The 20,644-nt window shown below is 51.7% G+C and overlaps 1 protein-coding gene across 1 annotated transcript; it reads right to left on the bottom strand.

The window, feature by feature from the left end:
- Positions 1 to 1,053: 1,053 nt before the first annotated feature.
- On the bottom strand, positions 1,054 to 12,537 carry LOC139275948 (layilin-like). Its single transcript, XM_070893188.1, has 6 exons — positions 12,162 to 12,537; positions 9,555 to 9,712; positions 9,029 to 9,103; positions 5,763 to 5,837; positions 4,296 to 4,398; positions 1,054 to 2,396 (listed from the first exon to the last, which is right to left on the bottom strand). The coding sequence occupies exons 1-6, from the start codon at positions 12,530 to 12,532 to the stop codon at positions 2,066 to 2,068; spliced, it is 1,113 nt and encodes a 370-aa protein (XP_070749289.1). The 5' UTR covers positions 12,533 to 12,537; the 3' UTR covers positions 1,054 to 2,065.
- Between the last annotated feature and the right edge of the window lie 8,107 nt (positions 12,538 to 20,644).

The following is a 20,644-nucleotide window of genomic DNA, read 5'->3' on the forward strand; positions in this document are numbered from 1 at the left end:
GGAGGAGTCGGGTGGGGGGGGTGTTTGGAGGAGTCGGGGTGAGGGGGTGTTTGGAGGAGTCGGGGTGGGGGGGGGGTGTTTGGAGGAGTCGGGGTGGGGGGGGGTGTTTGGAGGAGTAGGGGTGGGGGGGGGGTTGTGTTTGGAGGAGTCGGGTGGGGGGGGTGTTTGGAGGAGTCGGGGTGAGGGGGTGTTTGGAGGAGTCGGGGTGGGGGGGTTGTGTTTTGAGGAGTCGGGTGGGGGGGGTGTGTTTGGAGGAGTCGGGTGGGGGGGGTGTTTTGAGGAGTCGGGTGGGGGGGGTGTTTGGAGGAGTCGGGGTGGGGGGAGTGTTTGGAGGAGTAGGGGTGGGGGGGGGGTTGTGTTTGGAGGAGTCGGGGTGAGGGGGTGTTTGGAGGAGTCGGGGTGGGGGGGGGGTGTTTGGAGGAGTCGGGGTGAGGGGGTGTTTGGAGGAGTCGGGGTGGGGGGGGGGTGTTTGGAGGAGTAGGGGTGGGGGGGTGTTTGGAGGAGTAGGGGTGAGGGGGGGTGTTGTGTTTGGAGGAGTCGGGGGGGGGTGTTTGGAGGAGTAGGGGTGGGGGGGGGTGTTGTGTTTGGAGGAGTCGGGGGGGGGGGGGTGTTTGGAGGAGTAGGGGTGGGGGGTGGTGTTTGGAGGAGTAGGGGTGAGGGAGGCAGGGGGGTGGTGTTTGGAGGAGTAGGGGTGGGGGGGGGTGTTGTGTTTGGAGGAGTCGGGGGGGGGGTGTTTGGAGGAGTAGGGGTGGGGGGTGGTGTTTGGAGGAGTAGGGGTGAGGGAGGCAGGGGGGAGTGTTTGGAGGAGTCGGGGTGAGGGAGGCAGGGGGGTGGTGTTTGGAGAAGACCGTGTGAGATTTACAAATGGAACAGCAATGATCTCGAAGAGCAGAAAGGCCAGTGCAGGTTAAAGGCGGTTTGTGAGCGGTTTGAGCGTGGCTCTGGGTAAGATATTTGGGATTGGGAGCAGCTCAGACGCACACTACATACAGCCAAGAATATCTTCATTTCATTACAGAAATCCACAGAAATAAATTCCCAGCAGAAACAAAATTGTTTGCACTATCGAAATCTTGATGCGAGTAAAATCCAGTGAACATTCTAGAAGTTTAAAACCATAAAATTTAAATCCCCAATACTCAAGCCTTGGTTTTCTAACAGCCATCGCTAATGTTTAGGCTTCTGTTCAAATCTTTGATTGAATCATCTGGAACTCTGTCCCACGAAAGGCTGTGGATGCTGCGGGTCCATTGGAGTTTTTGCTGGGTCAGGGTATCGAGGGACATGGAGGTAAGATACAGATCAATGATTTCAAGGAAATGGCGGAGCAGGCTCGAGGGGCTGAATGGCCGCCTCTTGCTCCTGTGTTCCTGAAGTCTTCTCTCAGGTCGAAGGTGAGTTCTGAGCAGCGGTTCTGAAAAGCCAGGCACGATGTTTATCTGAAGCTGCGACATTTTACAAGCGTCTGAGAGAAAGAGCTGAAACGATCTCTGATCGAGCGATTGTGGTGATGAAATACTGACTGTGTGGTTTGCGAGTTGGTCTCAGCAGTATGCGGACATTTATTTGGAGAATGCTGCTCTCCAGCTCACAATAAAACAGGGGCAGCACTCGATGATATTGTGGGCACAATACCCAGCACTGTTTGCACGCTGTCACCAGCAAGGCTGTAAGACACCTGAGGCCGACTGCCTGCCTCTCTTCTGCAGTTACATCTGAGCCAGGGTATCCCTGGAGATGGAGCACGCGGTGTCCACCGGTACGCTCGCGGCCTTCCGCGAGAGGGGAGCACCGGCGGGACTGGAGTGCACCGGTCACCACATTTTAATTTGACCGATTATTGTTTAAAAAGTTTGATTGGCTAATTTATCGGTTTTAGTGCCCCTTTAATAAGGGGCACTTGGTTGTTGTTCTACAAAAATAGCTGAAGACCATCTCCCCCCTCGCCCTTTGTTGATCGACAGTCCGACTGTTGACCAATATTTGCAGAGGTGTCTGCTCACCCCGTGTGTCCCAGGGCCAAGGGGTGAGCTGTGGGCTGGGGGGAAATCACACAGCCAGTACACTAGTAGCTGTAGATCTCATTCTCCACCCAGCCAGACTCTCTGCTCCTGGGAGCTTGGTCATCGCAAGGTTCGTAGATCTCGTTGGTGACAAAGCCACTGTGGGAGCAGGAGCTGCCCATGTTGTCATAGTCCCCTGAGAGTCGGTCCTGGCCCTGGTCAGGGGGAGCAGCACGAAACGACGTGTTCTTTATGTGGGGCCGGGTTCCGGCCAAGTCCGTCTCCGACTGCTTCCTGATGACGTTGTAGATTTCCAGGTTGGGCGAGGGACCTCGGACTGGCTCCATCCAGAAAGTGTGTTCCTTCACAACCTTCTCACTTCTCGCCTTCCTCCTGAGGGAAGAGTGTTTGGTTAATGGCAATCCTACATACATAACAACATAAGAACATAAGAATTAGGAACAGGAGTAGGCCATCCAGCCCCTCGAGCCTGCTCCGCCATTCAACAAGATCATGGCTGATCTGGCCGTGGACTCAGCTCCACTTACCTGCCCGCTCCCCGTAACCCTTAATTCCCTTATTGGTTAAAAATCTATCTATCTGTGATTTGAATACATTCAATGAGCTAGCCTCAACTGCTTCCTTGGGCAGAGAATTCCACAGATTCACAACCCTCTGGGAGAAGAAATTCCTTCTCAACTTGGTTTTAAATTGGCTCCCCCGTATTTTGAGGCTGTGCCCCCTAGTTCTAGTCTCCCCGACCAGTGGAAACAACCTCTCTGCCTCTGTCTTGTCTATCCCTTTCATGATTTTAAATGTTTCTATAAGATCACCCCTCATCCTTCTGAACTCTAACGAGTAAACATAGAAACATAGAAACATAGAAAATAGGTGCAGGAGTAGGCCATTCGGCCCTTCTAGCCTGCACCGCCATTCAATGAGTTCATGGCTGAACAGTCTACTCAATCTATCATCATAAGGTAACCCCCTCATCTCCGGAATCAGCCTAGTGAATCGTCTCTGTACCCCCTCCAAAGCTAGTATATCCTTCCTTAAGTAAGGTGACCAAAACTGCACACAGTACTCCAGGTGCAGCCTCACCAATACCCTGTACAATCCTCAAATAACAGCAGCGGTCTGGAGGAGGGGGTGGGGAGGGTGGGGATGGAGGGGGGAGGGTGAGGGGGGGAGGGGGAGAGAGGGGGAGGGGGAGAGGGGAGGGGGATGAGGGAGTGGTGAGAGTTGGGGGGGATGAGAGGGGGGAGGGAGTGTGGGATGTGAGGTGGGGATAAGGTGGGGTGAGGGGAGTGTGAGGGGGGTATGGGGTGAGCTAGGGGGGTGGGGACTGTGAGGGGGTGTGGGGGTGAGGGGTGAGGTGGGGGAGAGTGAGGGGGTGTGGGGGGGTGAGAGGTGAAGTGGGGGAGAGTGAGGGGGTGTGGGGGTGAGCTGGGTGGGGGGGTGGGGGAGAGTGAGGGGGGGCAGGGGGTGAGAGGTAAGATGGGGGAGAGTGAGGGGGGCGCGGAGAGGTGAGAGGTGAGGTGGGGGAGTGTGAGGGGGGTCTGAGGGTGAGAGGTGAGGTGGGGGAGAGTGAGGGGGTGTGGAGGGTGAGAGGTGAGGTGGGGGAGTGTGAGGGGGGTCTGGGGGTGAGAGGTCAGGTGGGGGAGTGTGAGGGGGGTGTGGAGGGTGAGAGGTGAGGTGGGGGAGAGTGAGGGGGATCTGAGGGTGAGAGGTGAGGTGGGGGAGAGTGAGGGAGTGTGGAGGGTGAGAGGTGAGGTGGGGGAGAGTGAGGGGGATCTGAGGGTGAGAGGTGAGGTGGGGGAGTGTGAGGGGGGTGTGGAGGGTGAGAGGTGAGGTGGGGGAGTGTGAGGGGGGTCTGGGGGTGAGAGGTCAGGTGGGGGAGTGTGAGGGGGGTGTGGAGGGTGAGAGGTGAGGTGGGGGAGTGTGAGTGGGATCTGAGGGTGAGAGGTGAGGTGGGGGAGTGTGAGGGGGGTGTGGAGGGTGAGAGGTGAGGTGGGGGAGTGTGAGGGGGGTGTGGAGGGTGAGAGGTGAGGTGGGGGAGTGTGAGGGGGGTCTGGGGGTGAGAGGTCAGGTGGGGGAGTGTGAGGGGGGTGTGGAGGGTGAGAGGTGAGGTGGGGGAGAGTGAGGAGGATCTGAGGGTGAGAGGTGAGGTGGGGGAGAGTGAGTGGGATCTGAGGGTGAGAGGTGAGGTGGGGGAGAGTGAGGAGGATCTGAGGGTGAGAGGTGAGGTGGGGGAGTGTGAGGCGGGGAGGGATCTGCTGTTTCCAAACTCACCTTTTCACAGAGAGCCGAAAGCAGAAGACTGCGCTGGAGACCAGCAGCAACAGCAACAAGGGGATGGTCGGGATAATGATGTAGATGATGTTGAGGGCGCTGCCTGTAAGATATAAAACTGCGGTTACAGCGGGAGAGCTGCCTGTAAGATATAAAACTGCGGTTACAGCGGGAGAGCTGCCTGTAAGATATAAAACTGCGGTTACAGCGGGAGAGCTGCCTGTAAGATATAAAACTGCGGTTACAGCGGGAGAGCTGCCTGTAAGATATAAAACTGCGGTTACAGCGGGAGAGCTGCCTGTAAGCAGCCGCGGGGCTCCTTTGGCTCCATCTAAACTCCATGGAGCTTAAAAACTGGAAGGCCCAGACCAGATTTCAGCCAGCCTGGGGTTCGGGACAGTTTAGCATTTCTAGGTTAAAAAGAAGAAAAATATAACCAGAAGTCCTGCTCCTGCTCATGACCCCACCCAAGGGGTGACCGGGTAAGAATATGCCGGATCATTCCGCCAGCAGTCACTCTCTCGGTGCCCAGGTGCTGAGATATGGTGGGCACCAACCGGTCACTCACAGGGCCGCAGCCCAGCAAGGGTCAACACCTACTGGACAGGATGGGCCCTACCCCAAGTAGAGTCAGCCCCTTCAGGGACTGTACCCCGGGGAGAGTCAGCACCTTCAGGGACTGTACCCCGGGGAGAGTCAGCACCTTCAGGGACTGTACCCCAGGGAGAGTCAGCACCTTCAGGGACTGTACCCCGGGGAGAGTCAGCCCCTTCAGGGACTGTACCCCGGGGAGAGTCAGCACCTTCAGGGACTGTACCCCAGGGAGAGTCAGCACCTTCAGGGACTGTACCCCAGGGAGAGTCAGCACCTTCAGGGACTGTACCTCTGGGAGAGTCAGCCCCTTCAGGGACTGTACCCCGGGGAGAGTCAGCACCTTCAGGGACTGTACCCCAGGGAGAGTCAGCACCTTCAGGGACTGTATCCCAGGGAGAGTCAGCACCTTCAGGGACTGCACCCCAGGGAGAGTCAGCACCTTCAGGGACTGCACCCCAGGGAGAGTCAGCATCTTCAGGGACTGTACCCCAGGGAGAGTCAGCACATTCAGGAACTGTATCCCAGGGAGAGTCAGCACCTTCAGGAACTGTATCCCAGGGAGAGTCAGCACCTTCAGGGACTGTATCCCAGGGAGAGTCAGCACCTTCAGGGACTGCACCCCAGGGAGAGTCAGCACCTTCAGGGACTGCACCCCAGGGAGAGCACTGTGATAGATTATATACTTTATTAATAAAGATGTTGTTTAAAAAATGAATTACTGGACAGATGACCCTAGGGGTCACATGAGCCCAGGTCACTCCCACCACATGTCATTGGCAGAGGATCCGTGAGCTGGGATTGGTTGGGAATCAAAGCTCGGCATTGCAGGAACTGCAATAAACTTCGGATAAACGCACAGTGCCAAATAGTTACCTTCCGATTCCCTGATGACTTCAGTCGAGTCCTCGCTTTCGATAGATGTGGGCGGTATTGAGGCTGCAGACCCATCTAGAAGATTGAGAATGGCAGTGATTGGAGGAGGAGTGTGCTGACAGTCGCTGGGTGTACAGGGTCACTTGCTGCATTTATTACTGACTTCAGCATCAACTCGGGACATAAATCTCTTGGCCACATTCTGAGCATCTTGTGAAGATAGTCAGCTGACGCTAGAGGTTTGTGCAATTAATAGACTCACATCGACCCACTGTTTCACCACATCCTTTCTCTAGATTAAACTTTGTGCAGAAGTTCCCCAGCAGTTCCTCTTTCATCCCAACTTCCTGATGGTGAACTTATCTGCCCAAGTGTTTGGACATTTAACTACAGCCAACAATGTGATTGGATGAACACTGCACAGTGTCCAGCACAGACACAGGCCGCTGGCCCCACCGCTCCGTGCCGGGGTTTATGCCCCACACCAGCCCCCTCCCACCCCTCTCCATCTCACCCCATCACCATATCCTTCTATTCCTTTCTCCCTCATGTGTTTATCCAGCTTCCCCTTAAATGCATCGACACTATTCACCTCAACTCCTCCCTATGGCAGCGAGTTCCACATTCTCACCACTCTCTGAGTAAAGAAGTTATTTACAATTAGGAGCGAGTTCTGATAAATAAGAACAAAAGAAATCGGAGCAGGAGTAGGCCATACGGCCCCTTGAGCCTGCTCCGCCATTTAATACGATCATGGACTCAGGTCCACTTCCCTGTCTGCTCCCCTTAACCCCTTATTCCCTTATTTCCTTATCATTTAAGAAACTGTCTATCCCTCTCTTAACTTTATTTAATGTCCTGCAGCTCTCTGAGGCAGCGAAATCCACAGATTTACAACCCTCTGAGAGAATAAATTTCTCCTCATCTCTGTTTTAAATGTGCGGCCCCTTATTCTAAGATCGTGCCCTCTAGTTCTAATCTCCCCCATCAGTGCAAACATCCTCTCTGCATCCACCTTGTCAAGCCCCCTCATAATCTTATACGTTTCGATAAGATCACCTCTCATTCTTCTGAATTCCAATGAGTAGAGGCCCAACCTACTTAACCTTTCCCCACAAGTCAACCCCCTCATCTCCGGAATCAACCGAGTGAACCTTCTCTGAACTGCCTCCAAAGCAAGTATATCCTTTCGTAAATATGGAACCCAAAACTGCACGCAGTATTCCAGGTGTGGCCTCACCAATACCTTATATAGCTGTAGCAAGACTTTGCAATAAAGACCAAGATACCTTTGGCCTTCCTGATCACTTGCTGTACCTGCATACTATCTTTTTGTGTTTCATGCACAAGGACCCCCAGATCCCGCTGTACTGCAGCACTTTGCAATCTTTCTCCATTTAAATAATAACTTGCTCTTTGATTTTTTTCTGCCAAAGTACATGACCTCACACTTTCCAACATTATACTCCATCTGCCAAATTTTTGCCCACTCACTTAGTCTGTCTCTGTCCTTTTGCAGATTTTTTATGTCCTCCTCACACATTGCTTTTCCTCCCATCTTTGTATCATCAGCAAACCTGGCTACGTTACACTCAGTCCCTTCTTCCAAGTCATTATTATAGATTGTAAATAGTTGGGGTCCCAGCACTGATCCCTGCGGCACCCCACTAGTTACTGATTGCCAACCAGAGAATGAACCATTTATCCCGACTCTCTGTTTTCTGTTAGTTATCCAATCTTCTATCCATGCTAATATATTACCCCCAACCCCGTGAACTTTTATCTTGTGCAGTAACCTTTTATGTGGCACTTTGTCAAATGCCTTCTGGAATTTCAAATACACCACATCCACTGGTTCCCCTTTATCCACCCTGTTCTTTACATCCTCAAAGAATTCCAGCAAATTTGTCAAATATGACTTCCCCTTCATAAATCCATGCTGACTCTGCCTGACCGAATTTTGCTTTTCCAAATGTCCTGCTACTGCTTCTTTAATAATGAACTCCAACATTTTCCCATTAGAGTTTGGAGATGGCAAATCGGATTTTAACTTCCCACCTCCCTGTTTTGCATGGGTCGGGCACCCCCGGCATATCAGAAATGGAAAGTGTTTCCCTCGATAAATGAACACAGAACTCTCAGGAGAAAAGGTTAAACACGATCGGCCAGAATATCCACAATCCCCACTCCACATAATCGTTGGACTGAGCGTTTGACTCTGTTCGTCATCATCATCATCATGGGCAGACCCTCGGAATCGAGGAAGACTTGCTTCCACTCTAAAAATAAGTCCTTGGGTGGCTGAACAGTCCAATACGAGAGCCACAGTCCCTGTCACAGATGGGACAATGGTTGAGGGAAAGGGAGGGTGGGACTGGTTTGCCGCACACTCTTTCCGCTGCCTGCGCTTGGTTTCTGCACGCTCTCGGCGACGAGACTCGAGGTGCTCAGCGCCCTCTCGGATGCACTTCCTCCACTTAGGACGGTCTTTGGCCAGGGACTCCCAGGTGTCAGTGGGGATGTTGCACTTTATCAGGGAGGCTTTGAGGGTGTCCCCTGTAACGTTTTCTCTGCCCACCTTTGGCTCGTTTGCTGTGAAGGAGTTCCGAGTAGAGCGCTTCTTTGGGAGTCTTGTGTCTGGCATGCGGACAATGTGGCCTGCCCAGCGGAGCTGGTCGAGTGTGGTCAGTGCTTCGATGCTGGGGATGTTAGCCTGGTCGAGGACACTAACGTTGGTGCGTCTGTCCTCCCAGGGGATTTGCAGGATCTTGCGGAGACATCGTTTGTAATATTTCTCCAGCGACTTGAGGTGTCTACTGTACATGGTCCATGTCTCTGAGCCCTACAGGAGGGCGGGTATCACTACAGCCCTGGAGACCAGGAGTTTAGTTGCAATTTGAGCACCTGAGGTGGTGATAGCTACCCCTCGACCACCACACCCTCCGCTCCCCCTCGCCCATCACACCCTCCGCTCCCCCTCGCCCATCACACCCTCCGCTCCCCCTCGCCCATCACACCCTCCGCTCCCCCTCGCCCATCACACCCTCCGCTCCCCCTCGCCCATCACACCCTCCGCTCCCCCTCGCCCATCACACCCTCCGCTCCCCCTCGCCCATCACACCCTCCGCTCCCCCTCGCCCATCACACCCTCCGCTCCCCCTCGCCCACCACACCCTCCGCTCCCCTCGCCCATCACACCCTCCGCTCCCCTCCCACGCTGCCCCCTCAGGTACTGCAGTGTGGAGAGTGAAGATGTCGCCTCTTACCAACATCAGAGCCGTTCCCACTGGCAGGAGTCGGGGTCGAGTTTGGGGTCGGGATCGGGGTCAGAGAGCGCCGAACTGTGAGCAAAATAGAGACACGCGGTCAGGTTTCAGAGGTCAACAGCTGTGTGAATAAACTGGCATCATTGGCCCCTCCCCTCCCCAAGCCCCTCCCCCTCCCCCACCCCCTCCCCCAGACCTCAGCCCCTCCCCCTCCCCCAGCCTGCTCCCCTCCCCTCCCCCAGCCCCGGTTACTCCCCCTCTCCCGTCCCCAGCTCCTCCACCAGCCAGTCCCCCAGCCCCTCCCCCTCCCCCAGCCCCTCCCCTTCCCCCAGCCCCGCCCCATGTCCCACTCCTGTCCCCAACCCCTCCCCTCCCCTAGCCTCTCCCCCCAGCCCCGGTCACTCCCGGCTGGGAGAGCAGATGCTCTGATTCCCGCAGGGACCCCAGGTATACCAGCAGATCACCAGCTGCGCCAGGCGGCCAGGCTGAGGTGGTGACCTTACGCTGCAGGCGAGGACGGGTTTACCTGGCGCGTACTTGCAGATGAAGTTGTTCTTCATGTTGCATCGATCGTCGTTCCATTGGTACAGGTAGGGCCCGCCCATGCCTGAGGACGCGGAGGGCTGGTGATACATCACCACACACACCTCACTGCCACACGATGGCTCATCCACGTACCAGTTCCTGAAACAGACGAGAATGGCAAACTGTGACAATCTGGCAATCCACCAAAGGTAACCCAGCAACCCGGCAATGGTAACCCAGCAACCAGCAATCCGCCAACAGTAACCCAACAATGGTAACCCAGCAACGGTAACTTAGCAACGGTAACCCGGCAATGGTAACCCAGCAACCACAACCCGACAACGGTAACCCAGCAACCAGCCAACGGTAACCCAGCAACCCGGCAATGGTAACCCAGCAACGGTAACCCAGCAACCCAGCAACGCTAACCCGACAACGGTAACCCAGCAACGGTAACCCAGCAACCTGGCAACGGTAACCAGATAACTAGTGGGGTGCCGCAAGGATTAGTGCTGGGGCCCCAGTTATTCACAATCTATATCTGGATGATTATTTGGATGAGGGAACCAAATGTAATATATCCAAGTTTGCTGATGGTACAAAGCTAGGTGGGAATGTAAGTTGTGAGGAGGATGCAAAGAGACTTCAAGGGGATACAGACAGACTCAGTGAGTGGGTAAGAACATGGCAAATGGAATATAATGTGGAGAAATGTGAAGTTATCCACTTTGGTGGGAAAAATAGAAAAGCAGAGTATTTTTAAACGGTGAGAGATTGGGAAATGTTGGTGTTCAGAGGGACCTGGGTGTCCTTGTACACCAATCACTGAAAGTTAACATGCAGGTACAGCAAGTAATTAGGAAAGCAAATGTTATGTTGGCCTTTATTACAGGAGGATTTGAGTATAAGAGTAAATATATCTTACTGCGATTATACAGGGCCCTGGTGAGACCACACCTGGAGTATTGTGCACAGTGTCGGTCTCCTTACCTAAGGAAGGATATACTTGCCATAGAGGGAGTGCAACGAAGGTTCACCAGACTGATTCCTGGGATGGGGGGATTGTCCTATGAGGAGAGATTGAGTAGACTAGGCCTATATTATCTAGAGTTTAGAAGAATGAGAGGTGATCTCATTGAAACATACACAATTCTTACAGGGCCTGACGGGGTAGATGCTGAGAGGATGTTTCCCCCGGGCTGGGGAGTCTAGAACCAGGGGTCACAGTCTCAGAATAAGGGGTCAGCCATTTAAGACTGAGATGAGGAGAAACTTCTTCATTCAGAAGGTGGTGAATCTTTGGAATTCTCTGCCCCAGAGGGCTGTGGAGCCTCAGTCGTTGAGTATATTCAAGACAGAGATCGATAGATTTTTGGATATTTAGGGAATGAAGGGATATGGGGATCGGGCAGGAAAGTGGAGTTGAGGTCGAAGATCAGCCATGATCTTATTGAATGGCGGAGCAGGCTCGAGGGGCCGAATGGCCGACTCCTGCTCCTAATTCTTATGTTTTTATGTAACACAGCAACGGTAACCCGGCAACTGTAACCAGGCAACCCAGCAACGGTAACCAAGCAACGGTAAGCATGCAACCAGCAACCTGGCAACCACGGGACCTGAACAGTCATCAGACTGACTCCGTGTGTTGGGTAATTCCACCCTCGGGGGACTTTAATCCATCCCCGCTCCCCAGTGCGAGTTCCTGGTGGAACAGTTCCCGGGTGCATGGGTTTCCGGGCTCGCTGCAATCAGTTGTTTCATTTCCCTGAGGTGGGACCGGGAATCGGTCAGGTCTATTCTTGTCCACCATCATAAGATGGAGTCAGTGAGCCGAAGAAACCCGGGAAATGGAGGTAGGGAGTTTGAGGATCTGTCAAAGCCGCAACCTTCTGCCAGCCATTCAAGTTATGGAACCACCAGCAGCTTCTCGGGGCAACTCGGGATGGGCAATAAATGTCGGCCTTGCCAGCGACACCCACATCCTGAGAATTAATATCGCATATCCGTGGGAGGCAATGGACAATGAATGGGGGGGGGGGGGAGAGCAATGGAAAGTGGGCAATGGGGGGAGAGGAGGAGTAAGGGAGAGTGGGGGAGGAGTGAGGGAGAGTGGGGGGAGGGAGGAGGAGCGAGGGAGGGCGGGGGAAGGAGAGAGGGAGAGTGGGCGATGGGGGGGAAGGAGAGAGGGAGAGTGGGCGATGGGGGGGGAAAGAGAGAGGGGGAGAGGAGCGAGGGAGAGTGGGGGGAGGGAGGAGGAGAGAGGAAGAGTGGGAGAAGGAGAGAGGGAGAGTGGGGGGAGGGAGGAGGAGAGAGGAAGAGTGGGGGAAGGAGAGAGGGAGAGCGGGGGGAGGGAGGAGGAGAGAGGAAGAGTGGGGGAAGGAGAGAGGGAGAGTGGGGGGAGGAGTGAGGGAGAGTGGACAATGGGGGGAGAGGAGGAGTAAGGGAGAGTGGGGGAGGAGTGAGGGAGAGTGGGGGGAGGGAGGAGGAGCGAGGGAGGGCGGGGGAAGGAGAGAGGGAGAGTGGGCGATGGGGGGGAAGGAGAGAGGGAGAGTGGGCCGAGGATACCAAGCTCAGGGGGCCTTATTGACCAGGCCTGGTCTCTGCCTACCTAAATGTGGCACCACTCCCATCCAGCCACTGGTACAGGCCGGGACAGTCCGCTGAGCTCTTGTTCCCATTCTCGCTCCGCCAGAGCCCGATCCAGAAATCACCATCGCCCGCAGACAGGCCTTGGATCAGCTTCTCGATGAGCCGCTGCTCGTTCTCTGACTCGATGCTGAGCAGATTCCCAGCGTCGCTCTGACACGCGTTCCGCGCTGCCACAAAGCCCAGCCTGCGCGACACATCCTGGAAGTAGGCGATTTTGTAACACGGACGCTCGACTCCCCGGCGACACACCGTCTGACCTGTGCTCAGACCGACAGAGATGGTGAGAGGCGCATCCAAACACAACAACAACCCGTATTTATACAGCACCATTAACGCAGTGAAACGCCCCAAGGCCAATCACAGCAGCGATTATCAAACAAAGTTTGACACCAAGCTACACAACGACATATTAGGACAGTTGACCAAAATCTTCATAGAAATTTACAGCATGGAAAGAGGCCATTTCGGCCCATCGTGTCCACACCGGCCGACCAACAGCTATCTGGCCTAACCCCACTTTCCAGCTCTCGGTCCGTAGCCCTGTACGTTACGGCACTTTAAGTGCACAGCCAAGTACCTTTTAAATGTGGTGAGGTTTTCTGCCTCTATCACCCTTTCAGGCAGTGTGTTCCAGACTCCCACCACCCTCTGGGTGAAGAAACTTCCCCCTAAATCCCCTCTAAAACTCCTACCAATTACTTTTAATCTGTGCCCCCCTGGTTGTTGACCCCTCTGCTAAGGGAAACAGGTCCTTCCTATCCACTCTATATAGGCCCTTCATAGTTTTGTACACCTCAGTTAGGTCTCACCTCAGCCTCCTCTGTTCCAAAGAAAACACACCCAGCCTATCCAATTTGGTCGAAGAGGTAGGTTTTAAGGAGCCTCTTAAAGGACGAGAGAGAGGTAGAGAGGTTTAGGACGGGAGAGAGGTGGAGAGGTTTAGGGAGGGAACTCCAGAGCTTGGGGCTCAGGCAGCTGAAGGCACGGCATCAATGGTGGAGTGATGAAAATTAGGGATGCATAAGAAGCCAGAATTGGAGGAGTGCAGAGATCTCGGGGGGTTGTGGGGCTGGAGGAGGTTACAGAGATAGGGAGGGGCGAGGCCATGGAGGGATTTGAAAACAAGGATGAGAATTTTAAAATCAAGGCATTGCCAAACTGGGAGCCAATGTAGGCCAGTGAGCACAGGGGTGATGAGAGAACGGAACTTGGTGCAAATTATGATACGGGCTGTGAGTTTTGGATGAACTCAAGGGTGGGAGGCCGGACAGGAGAGCATCAAACACTCCCAGGGCAGGTACAGCACGGGTTAGATACAGAGTAAAGCTCCCTCTACACTGTCCCATCAAACACTCCCAGGGCAGGTACAGGGGGTTAGGTACAGAGTAAAGCTCCCTCTACACTGTCCCATCAAACACTCCCAGGGCAGGTACAGCACGGGGTTAGATACAGAGTAAAGCTCCCTCTACACTGTCCCATCAAACACTCCCAGGGCAGGTACAGGGGGTTAGATACAGAGTAAAGCTCCCTCTGCACTGTCCCATCAAACACTCCTTGGGCAGGTACAGCACGGGGTTAGATACAGAGTAAAGCTCCCTCTACACTGTCCCATCAAACACTCCCAGGGCAGGTACAGCACGGGGTTAGATACAGGGGAGGCGTGAGTTCGGGGCCAGGGGCCCAGGGGCAGCACGGCCAGCCCACACTGCGATATTTATGCGCACGAGGTCCGTGCAGCAGAGCTGGTCTCCAATCTTGGGTAATCCTTGCCACTGGACCAAGACCTCGCTCTGTCAAGCCCGTGTGGTGGCTGGTGTGCAACGGTCACCCCACGTTAAAAAAAAATCCACACACAGGCATCTTCCACGCTTGAGGATGTAGTTCGGTCCTTCATTCAAAATACCTGTGAACTCATTCTTTTTTGGCGTGGAAGCAAGTCATCCTCATTTCGAGGGACCGCCTGAGATACAGAGTAAAGCTCCCTCTACACTGTCCCATCAAACACTCCCAGGGCAGGTACAGGGGGTTAGATACAGAGTAAAGCTCCCTCTACACTGTCCCATCAAACACTCCCAGGGTAGGTACAGGGGGTTAGATACAGAGTAAAGCTCCCTCTACACTGTCCCATCAAACACTCCCAGGGCAGGTACAGCACGGGGTTAGATACAGAGTGAAGCTCCCTCTACACTGTCCCATCAAACACTCCCAGGGTAGGTACAGGGGGTTAGATACAGAGTAAAGCTCCCTCTACACTGTCCCATCAAACACTCCCAGGGCAGGTACAGCATGGGGTCAGATACAGAGTGAAGCTCTCTCTCTATTGGTCAGTCATTGTGTCTTAAACTGCAGTGGAACATTTTTGCATGGGAGCAGTACCAGCATTCGCCTGCTGGTAGCACTGTGGGTTAGAGGATGGCATAATGACCGACAGCGCCACCAACAGGAATACACTGGTATTGCAGCCACAATTTTAATTTAGCAATTTTTGGATACAGTTTTAAAGTCTTTGAATCTATGGGATAACATGTTTATAGCATCTGCAATGCAGCTTAAAGGCATCGCCAATGCATAGCAGGACACGCAGTCTGTCCCATTAAAGCTTTGTTTGTTAACAGACTGCAGAAAGGAAGAGATGATTTCTCATTGAGATGCACAGGTGACCATTGGGCCCACAGGCCACTGTTCACCTTCCCACCAGCAGTATCCTAATTCCATCACACCCTGTTTCCATAGCTCTTTATCTCCTTTTGTTCAACCATCGATGCAACCTTTTCTCAAATGTTGACATGGTCTCCGCTGCAATCTGTGAATTTCTGTGTAAAACAATAATTCTCCTGCTCTCTGTGCTAAATCTCTTACATCTTATATTTAGAGCTGCTTTTACCTGACCCCTCAATCACTGGAACAGTCTAATTCTATCTAACCCGTCGCATCCTTTCATAATTTTAAATACCTTTAACAAATCACTCCATTGTAGTGAAAAATGCCCCAATTTATCAAGTCTTTGTGTTTCCCCACACCGGGCAGCATCCTAGTGAACCTATGCTATACCCTCTCTAAAGCCTCAGCATCCTTCCTATAATGTGGGGCCCAAAACTGCCCCCAGTCCTCCAACTGTGATCTTACTAAGTTTTTTAGATTCATTATATCTCCATTTTTATATTCCATATCTCACTGTAAAAACCAGGATTCCACCATCTTATCAATATCTCCGGGCAGCATCCCGTGCTCCACACAATTATTTATTGCCCCGCCTATTTTAGTATCATCTGTAAATTTCAAAATCACTCCTCCTAGCCCCGTATCTAAATCATTGATGTTCATACAGAGAACAGAAGCAATCTTATAACCCTGTGGGCTATCACTTCCAACCCCTCTGAGAAACTGCCCTTAACCACAACTTTCTGTTTCATCCCTTCTAACCCGTCTAACTCGGTTGCCTGTGTCCCTACTCGCAGCAAGTCCCGCTCACCCATCAGCCCCTGTGCTCACTGACCAGTTAAGCAACACCTCGTTTTCAAAATTCTCATCCTTAATTTCAAATCCCTCCATGGCCTTGCCTGTCCCTACCTCTGCAATCTCCTCCATCCTCACCACCCCCCCCTCGAGATGTCTGCGCTCCTCTAATTCTGCCCTCTTGAGCATTCCTGATTATAATCGTTCAACCATTGGTGGCCATGCCTTCTGTTATCTAGGCTGCAAGCTCTGGAATTCCCTGCTTAAATGTCTCCAACTCTCTTTTCTCCCCAAGCTTTTGGTCACGTGCTAATTTCTACTTATGCGGCTCGGTGTTAAATCTTTTAACTCATAACACTCCTGTGAAGCACCTTGGGATGTTTCACTACATTAAAGGTGCTATATAAATACAAGTTGTTGTTGTCTTTAATCCTATTTGTTCCTCTCCCCCTAATTCCAATTTCCGTTAATCTTCTCCAATAGACTCCTGTCTGATATTGTGTCAAAGACTTTTGAAAGTACACCACATCACTGCATTTCCCCATTCATCTGATCTGTCACCCCATCAAAGAGCTTGATCCAGTTTGTTGTGCACAATTCTCCTTTCTGACACAATCTGGTTCTACCACAATTTAAAATGTATTTCTCTTTATTTAATTTCTGGACCAGATGTAGGAGTGACATCGATCTCAGGAAAGCTGCAGCTGTACATTTGTTTCTTTGATATATTAATTCCTGATTAGGTTATGTCCCCTGATCCTAGACACTCCCACTAGTGGAAAACGTTTCTCTCTCTGTCTCTGCCCGATCAATTCCTTTCAGAATCCTAAAACCCTCAATCAATTCTCGCTGTAACCTTCCACATTCCAGGGAGTAGAAGCCTAGTTTGTGTAATCTCTCCTCACGATCTAACCCTTGGAACCCAGGTAACATTCTGGTGAACCTGCATGGCTCTCCTTCCAAGGCCAGTATTTCCTTTCTCGGGTGCAATGTACACAGTGCTCCAGGAGTGGTCTAACCAGGGCTTTGTATCGCTGCAGCAAAACTTCCTCCCCTTTCGATTCTCGGTCTCTCGTTATAAAGGCTAACATTCCATTCGCCTTTTTGATTATTTTTTGTACTTGATTACAAGTACTACATTTTAGGGATCTGTGTACACGGAGCCCTAAATCTCTTTGGGCCTCCACTGTTCCCAGCTTTTCACCATTTAAAACATACTCGGATCTATCCTGTAATGAATGACCTCACACTTACTGCGATGAAATTACTCTGCCACAGTTTTTCCCACTCACCCAGTCTATCAATGGCTCTTTGTAATTTTATGCTCCCGTCCACTCTACTTACTGTGACATCAATCTTTGTGTCATCAGCAAACTTGGCGATATGGCTCTCTCTGAGGCATTAATAAATATAGTGAATAATTGAGGCTCCAGATCCTTGTGGGACACCACTAGATACTTCCTTCCAATACGAGTACATACCCATTATCCCTACTCTCTGTCTTCTACCGCCCAAACAATCTCCTGACCGGGCAAATAATCTGCCTTTAATTCCATGAGCTGTAATTTTAGCTAACAGTCTCTCGTATGGAACTTAATCAAATGCCTTCTGGAAGTCAATATAAACCACATCCATAGGAAAATCTCCTGTCTACTACTTTAATTATTCCATCAAAAAACTTCATTAGGTTCGTTAGACATGATCAACCCTTTACAAATCCACATTGTCTCTCTCCAATTAGCTCAAGGTTCTCTAAGTGCTCAGTCACTCTCTGCGGGAGGGTGCTGAGCACCTCGAGTCTCGTCGCCGAGAGTGTGCAGAAACCAAGCGCAGGCAGTGGAAGGAGTGTGCGGCAAACCTGTCCCACCCTCCCCTTCCCTCAACCACTGTCTGTCCCACCTGTGACAGGGACTGTGGTTCTCATATTGGACTGTTCAGCCACCTAAGGACTCACTTTTAGACTGGAAGCAAGTCTTCCTTGATTCCAAGGGACTGCCTATGATGATGGATGATGAATTATAGATTCCAATAACTTCCTCACAACAGATGTGAGATGAACTTGTCTATAATTTCCCGGTTTCTCTCTCACACCTGTCTTTATAATGGAGTTACATTTGTAATTTTCCAATTTAAAATCACAATTCCCGAATCGAGAGAGCTGTTGATGATTATGGCTAAAGCATCTGCAATGTTCTCACCTACTTCTGGGGTGGAAAGATCAGTTCCTGGGGATCAATATGGTTCCGTAACCCTTCATACTCTAGCCCAACGAAAACCTAACAATCATTTTCAACTGACCCCCAGCGTCAATAGTTTGTTGGGGGAGAGAGTTCTAGATTTCCAGTACCCTCTGTGTGAAGAAGTGTTTCAAGAAATCAAATAGGGAATTCAAAAGAAACTTCTTTACCCAGAGAGGGGTGAGAATGTGGAACTCGCTGCCACAGGGAGGGGTTCAGGCGAATAGTATCGATGTATTTAAGGGGAGGCTGGACAAGAATATGGGGGAGAAGGGAATAGAGGGTTACGCTGATAGAGTTAGATGAGGAAAGACGGGAGGAGGCTCGAGTGGAGCATAAACACCAGCATGGACTGGTTGGCCGAATGGTCTGTTTCTGTGCCGTATATCCGATGTGTTCCTGTGTGATCCTATGCTGAACGGCCGGGCTTGAATTTTACGGTTCTACCCCTCAATCTTTTGCACTGAAAGGATGCAAGTCTGGTCTATGCAACCTGTCCTCATAATGTAACCCTTTGGCCCCGGTACATACTGAAGATAGATAGAGCTAGCAACAGCCGCAGTGAATCTGCCCCTGGACATGTCCCATCAGTCACAGCTCTTTCCCCGAGTGCTCTCGGCAGGTTCTGCTCCCGCAGGGGACGGGAAGAGATGAATGGAGATGGGAGAGGAAATGGGCCCCTGAGTATCGGTGCTCTGACCGTCCCACACCCAACATATAGACTCACTCACTCACACCCTCACACCCTCACTCACTCCCCACTTCCCAGTTTTAGAAAAACGCGAGAATTGCAACAACAAAAATTAAACTATGAAATAACTCAAAGTTTGTCTCTTATTAGTTGTTGACTTTGTCTTGTTTCCGACATTCTAAGGGAGCGACTCTGACGGTAAGTATAGTGACTTAAACACATCAATAACGTGAAGTTTCCATTTTCTTTTTTAAACTATCTTCCTTTCTATATGATAAAGTGTGGCGGGGAGACGGAGCAGAACCGTGCGGAGACTCACACACACTCACACACACACACTGGGTCTTCCCCAACCCCCGGGCCAAGCTGAGAACAGCTCCCGGGCTCGGGGCTCGCACATTCTCGGAACTCACCGCTCAGGAGTTTGGAGCCGAGGCTGGAGCGCAGGCAGATCACCATCAGGGTCAGGATAGTCCTAGGCTGCATGACCCCGGAGCATCGCCCGTACAACCCGGGGCCAATCAGCCTCTCAGCGGCCGGCACAGCCCCCAGCTCCCGGGCTCTCCATCCGCCTGCACCGGTAGAGGCACGAAACAGCTCCCGGGAGAACTGCACAGTCTCCCACTGTCTCTCTCCCTCTCTCTGTCTCTCTCTCACTGTCTCTCCCTCTGACTCTCCCCCTCTGTGTGTCTCTCTCCCTCTCTCTCCCTCTCTCCCACTGTCTCTCTCCCTCTCTCTCTCTCTCTCTCTCTCCCTCTCCCTGTCTCTCTCTCACTGTCTCTCCCTCTGACTCTCCCCCTCTGTGTGTGTCTCTCTCTCCCTCTCTCCCTCTTTCTGGTTCTCTCTGTTTCTCTCTCACTGTCTCTCCCTCTGACTCTCTCCCACTGACTCTCCCCCTCTGTGTGTGTCTCTCTCTCCCACTGACTCTCCCCCTCTGTGTGTGTCTCTCTGTCTCTCTCTCTCTCTCTCTGTCTCTCTCTCTCTGTGTCTCTCGCTGTCTCTCTCTCCCTCTGTCTTTCTCTCCCCTGTCTCTCTCTGTCTCACTGTCTAACTCTCTGTCTCTCTCTTACTGTCTGCCCTCTCACTCTCTGACACTATCTCTTTCTCTCTTTTTCTCTCCCTTTCTCACTAAATCTCTGACACTATCTATCCCTCTGATTCTCCCTCTCTGATACTCTCTCCCTCTCTCTAACACTATCTCTCCCTCTAATTCTCTCTCACTCTGACTCTCACTCTCTGACACTATCCCTCTGATCTTTATCTGACTCTCTCTCACACCTTCACTCTCTCACATTCACTCTCTCTCCCTTTGTCTCTCTCGCTCTCTTTGTGACACTATCTCTCCCTCTGATTCTCTCTCTGACTCTCTCTCTCTGGTGCAGTGGGACTGCAGGAATCAGCTGTTCCTGAACATCAGCACTTTGTAACCATCACACAGAGAACAGCAGAGGGAGTCTGATCAATAAACCAATTTAGCAAAGAACTGTTTGAAAAAACACAAAAAACGAAAGACAATCTCCAGATATCCAACGTGTTAATTTCTAAAGATTCCAATCTATAAATATCTGGATAAAGGAGAAGCAAACTTTCAGAATACCAACACAAATAGCCAACAACAGAAGACGATGCACGTTACAACCGAGAAATGTGCTTTTGGTAAAGGGCCACGCTGGGTGTCTGTGACAATACTTTTCCCGCTAATTTAATAGGGAGTTCGACTGTTTAAAATACATGGCTCGCCTCTTCTTAAAATAACAATGTAATGCAGTGGGAATTCATCAAACATTTATAGACCAATACTGCACACGTGTGGTTCTGAGCTAATAATCGGAACACTTTTAACATTGAGACAGTTAGTGAGAATGCGAGTGATGGTTATACGGGTAGGTACAGAGAGAGGTGGTTATACGGGTAGGTACAGAGAGAGGTGGTTATAGGATAGGTACAGAGAGAGGTGGTTATAGGATAGGTACAGAGAGAGGTGGTTATAGGATAGGTATAGAGAGAGGTGGTTATAGGATAGGTACAGAGAGAGGTGGTTATAGGATAGGTACAGAG

Source organism: Pristiophorus japonicus, chromosome 11 (assembly GCF_044704955.1).
Source record: "Pristiophorus japonicus isolate sPriJap1 chromosome 11, sPriJap1.hap1, whole genome shotgun sequence".
In the NCBI taxonomy this organism is placed as follows: Eukaryota; Metazoa; Chordata; class Chondrichthyes; family Pristiophoridae; genus Pristiophorus; species Pristiophorus japonicus.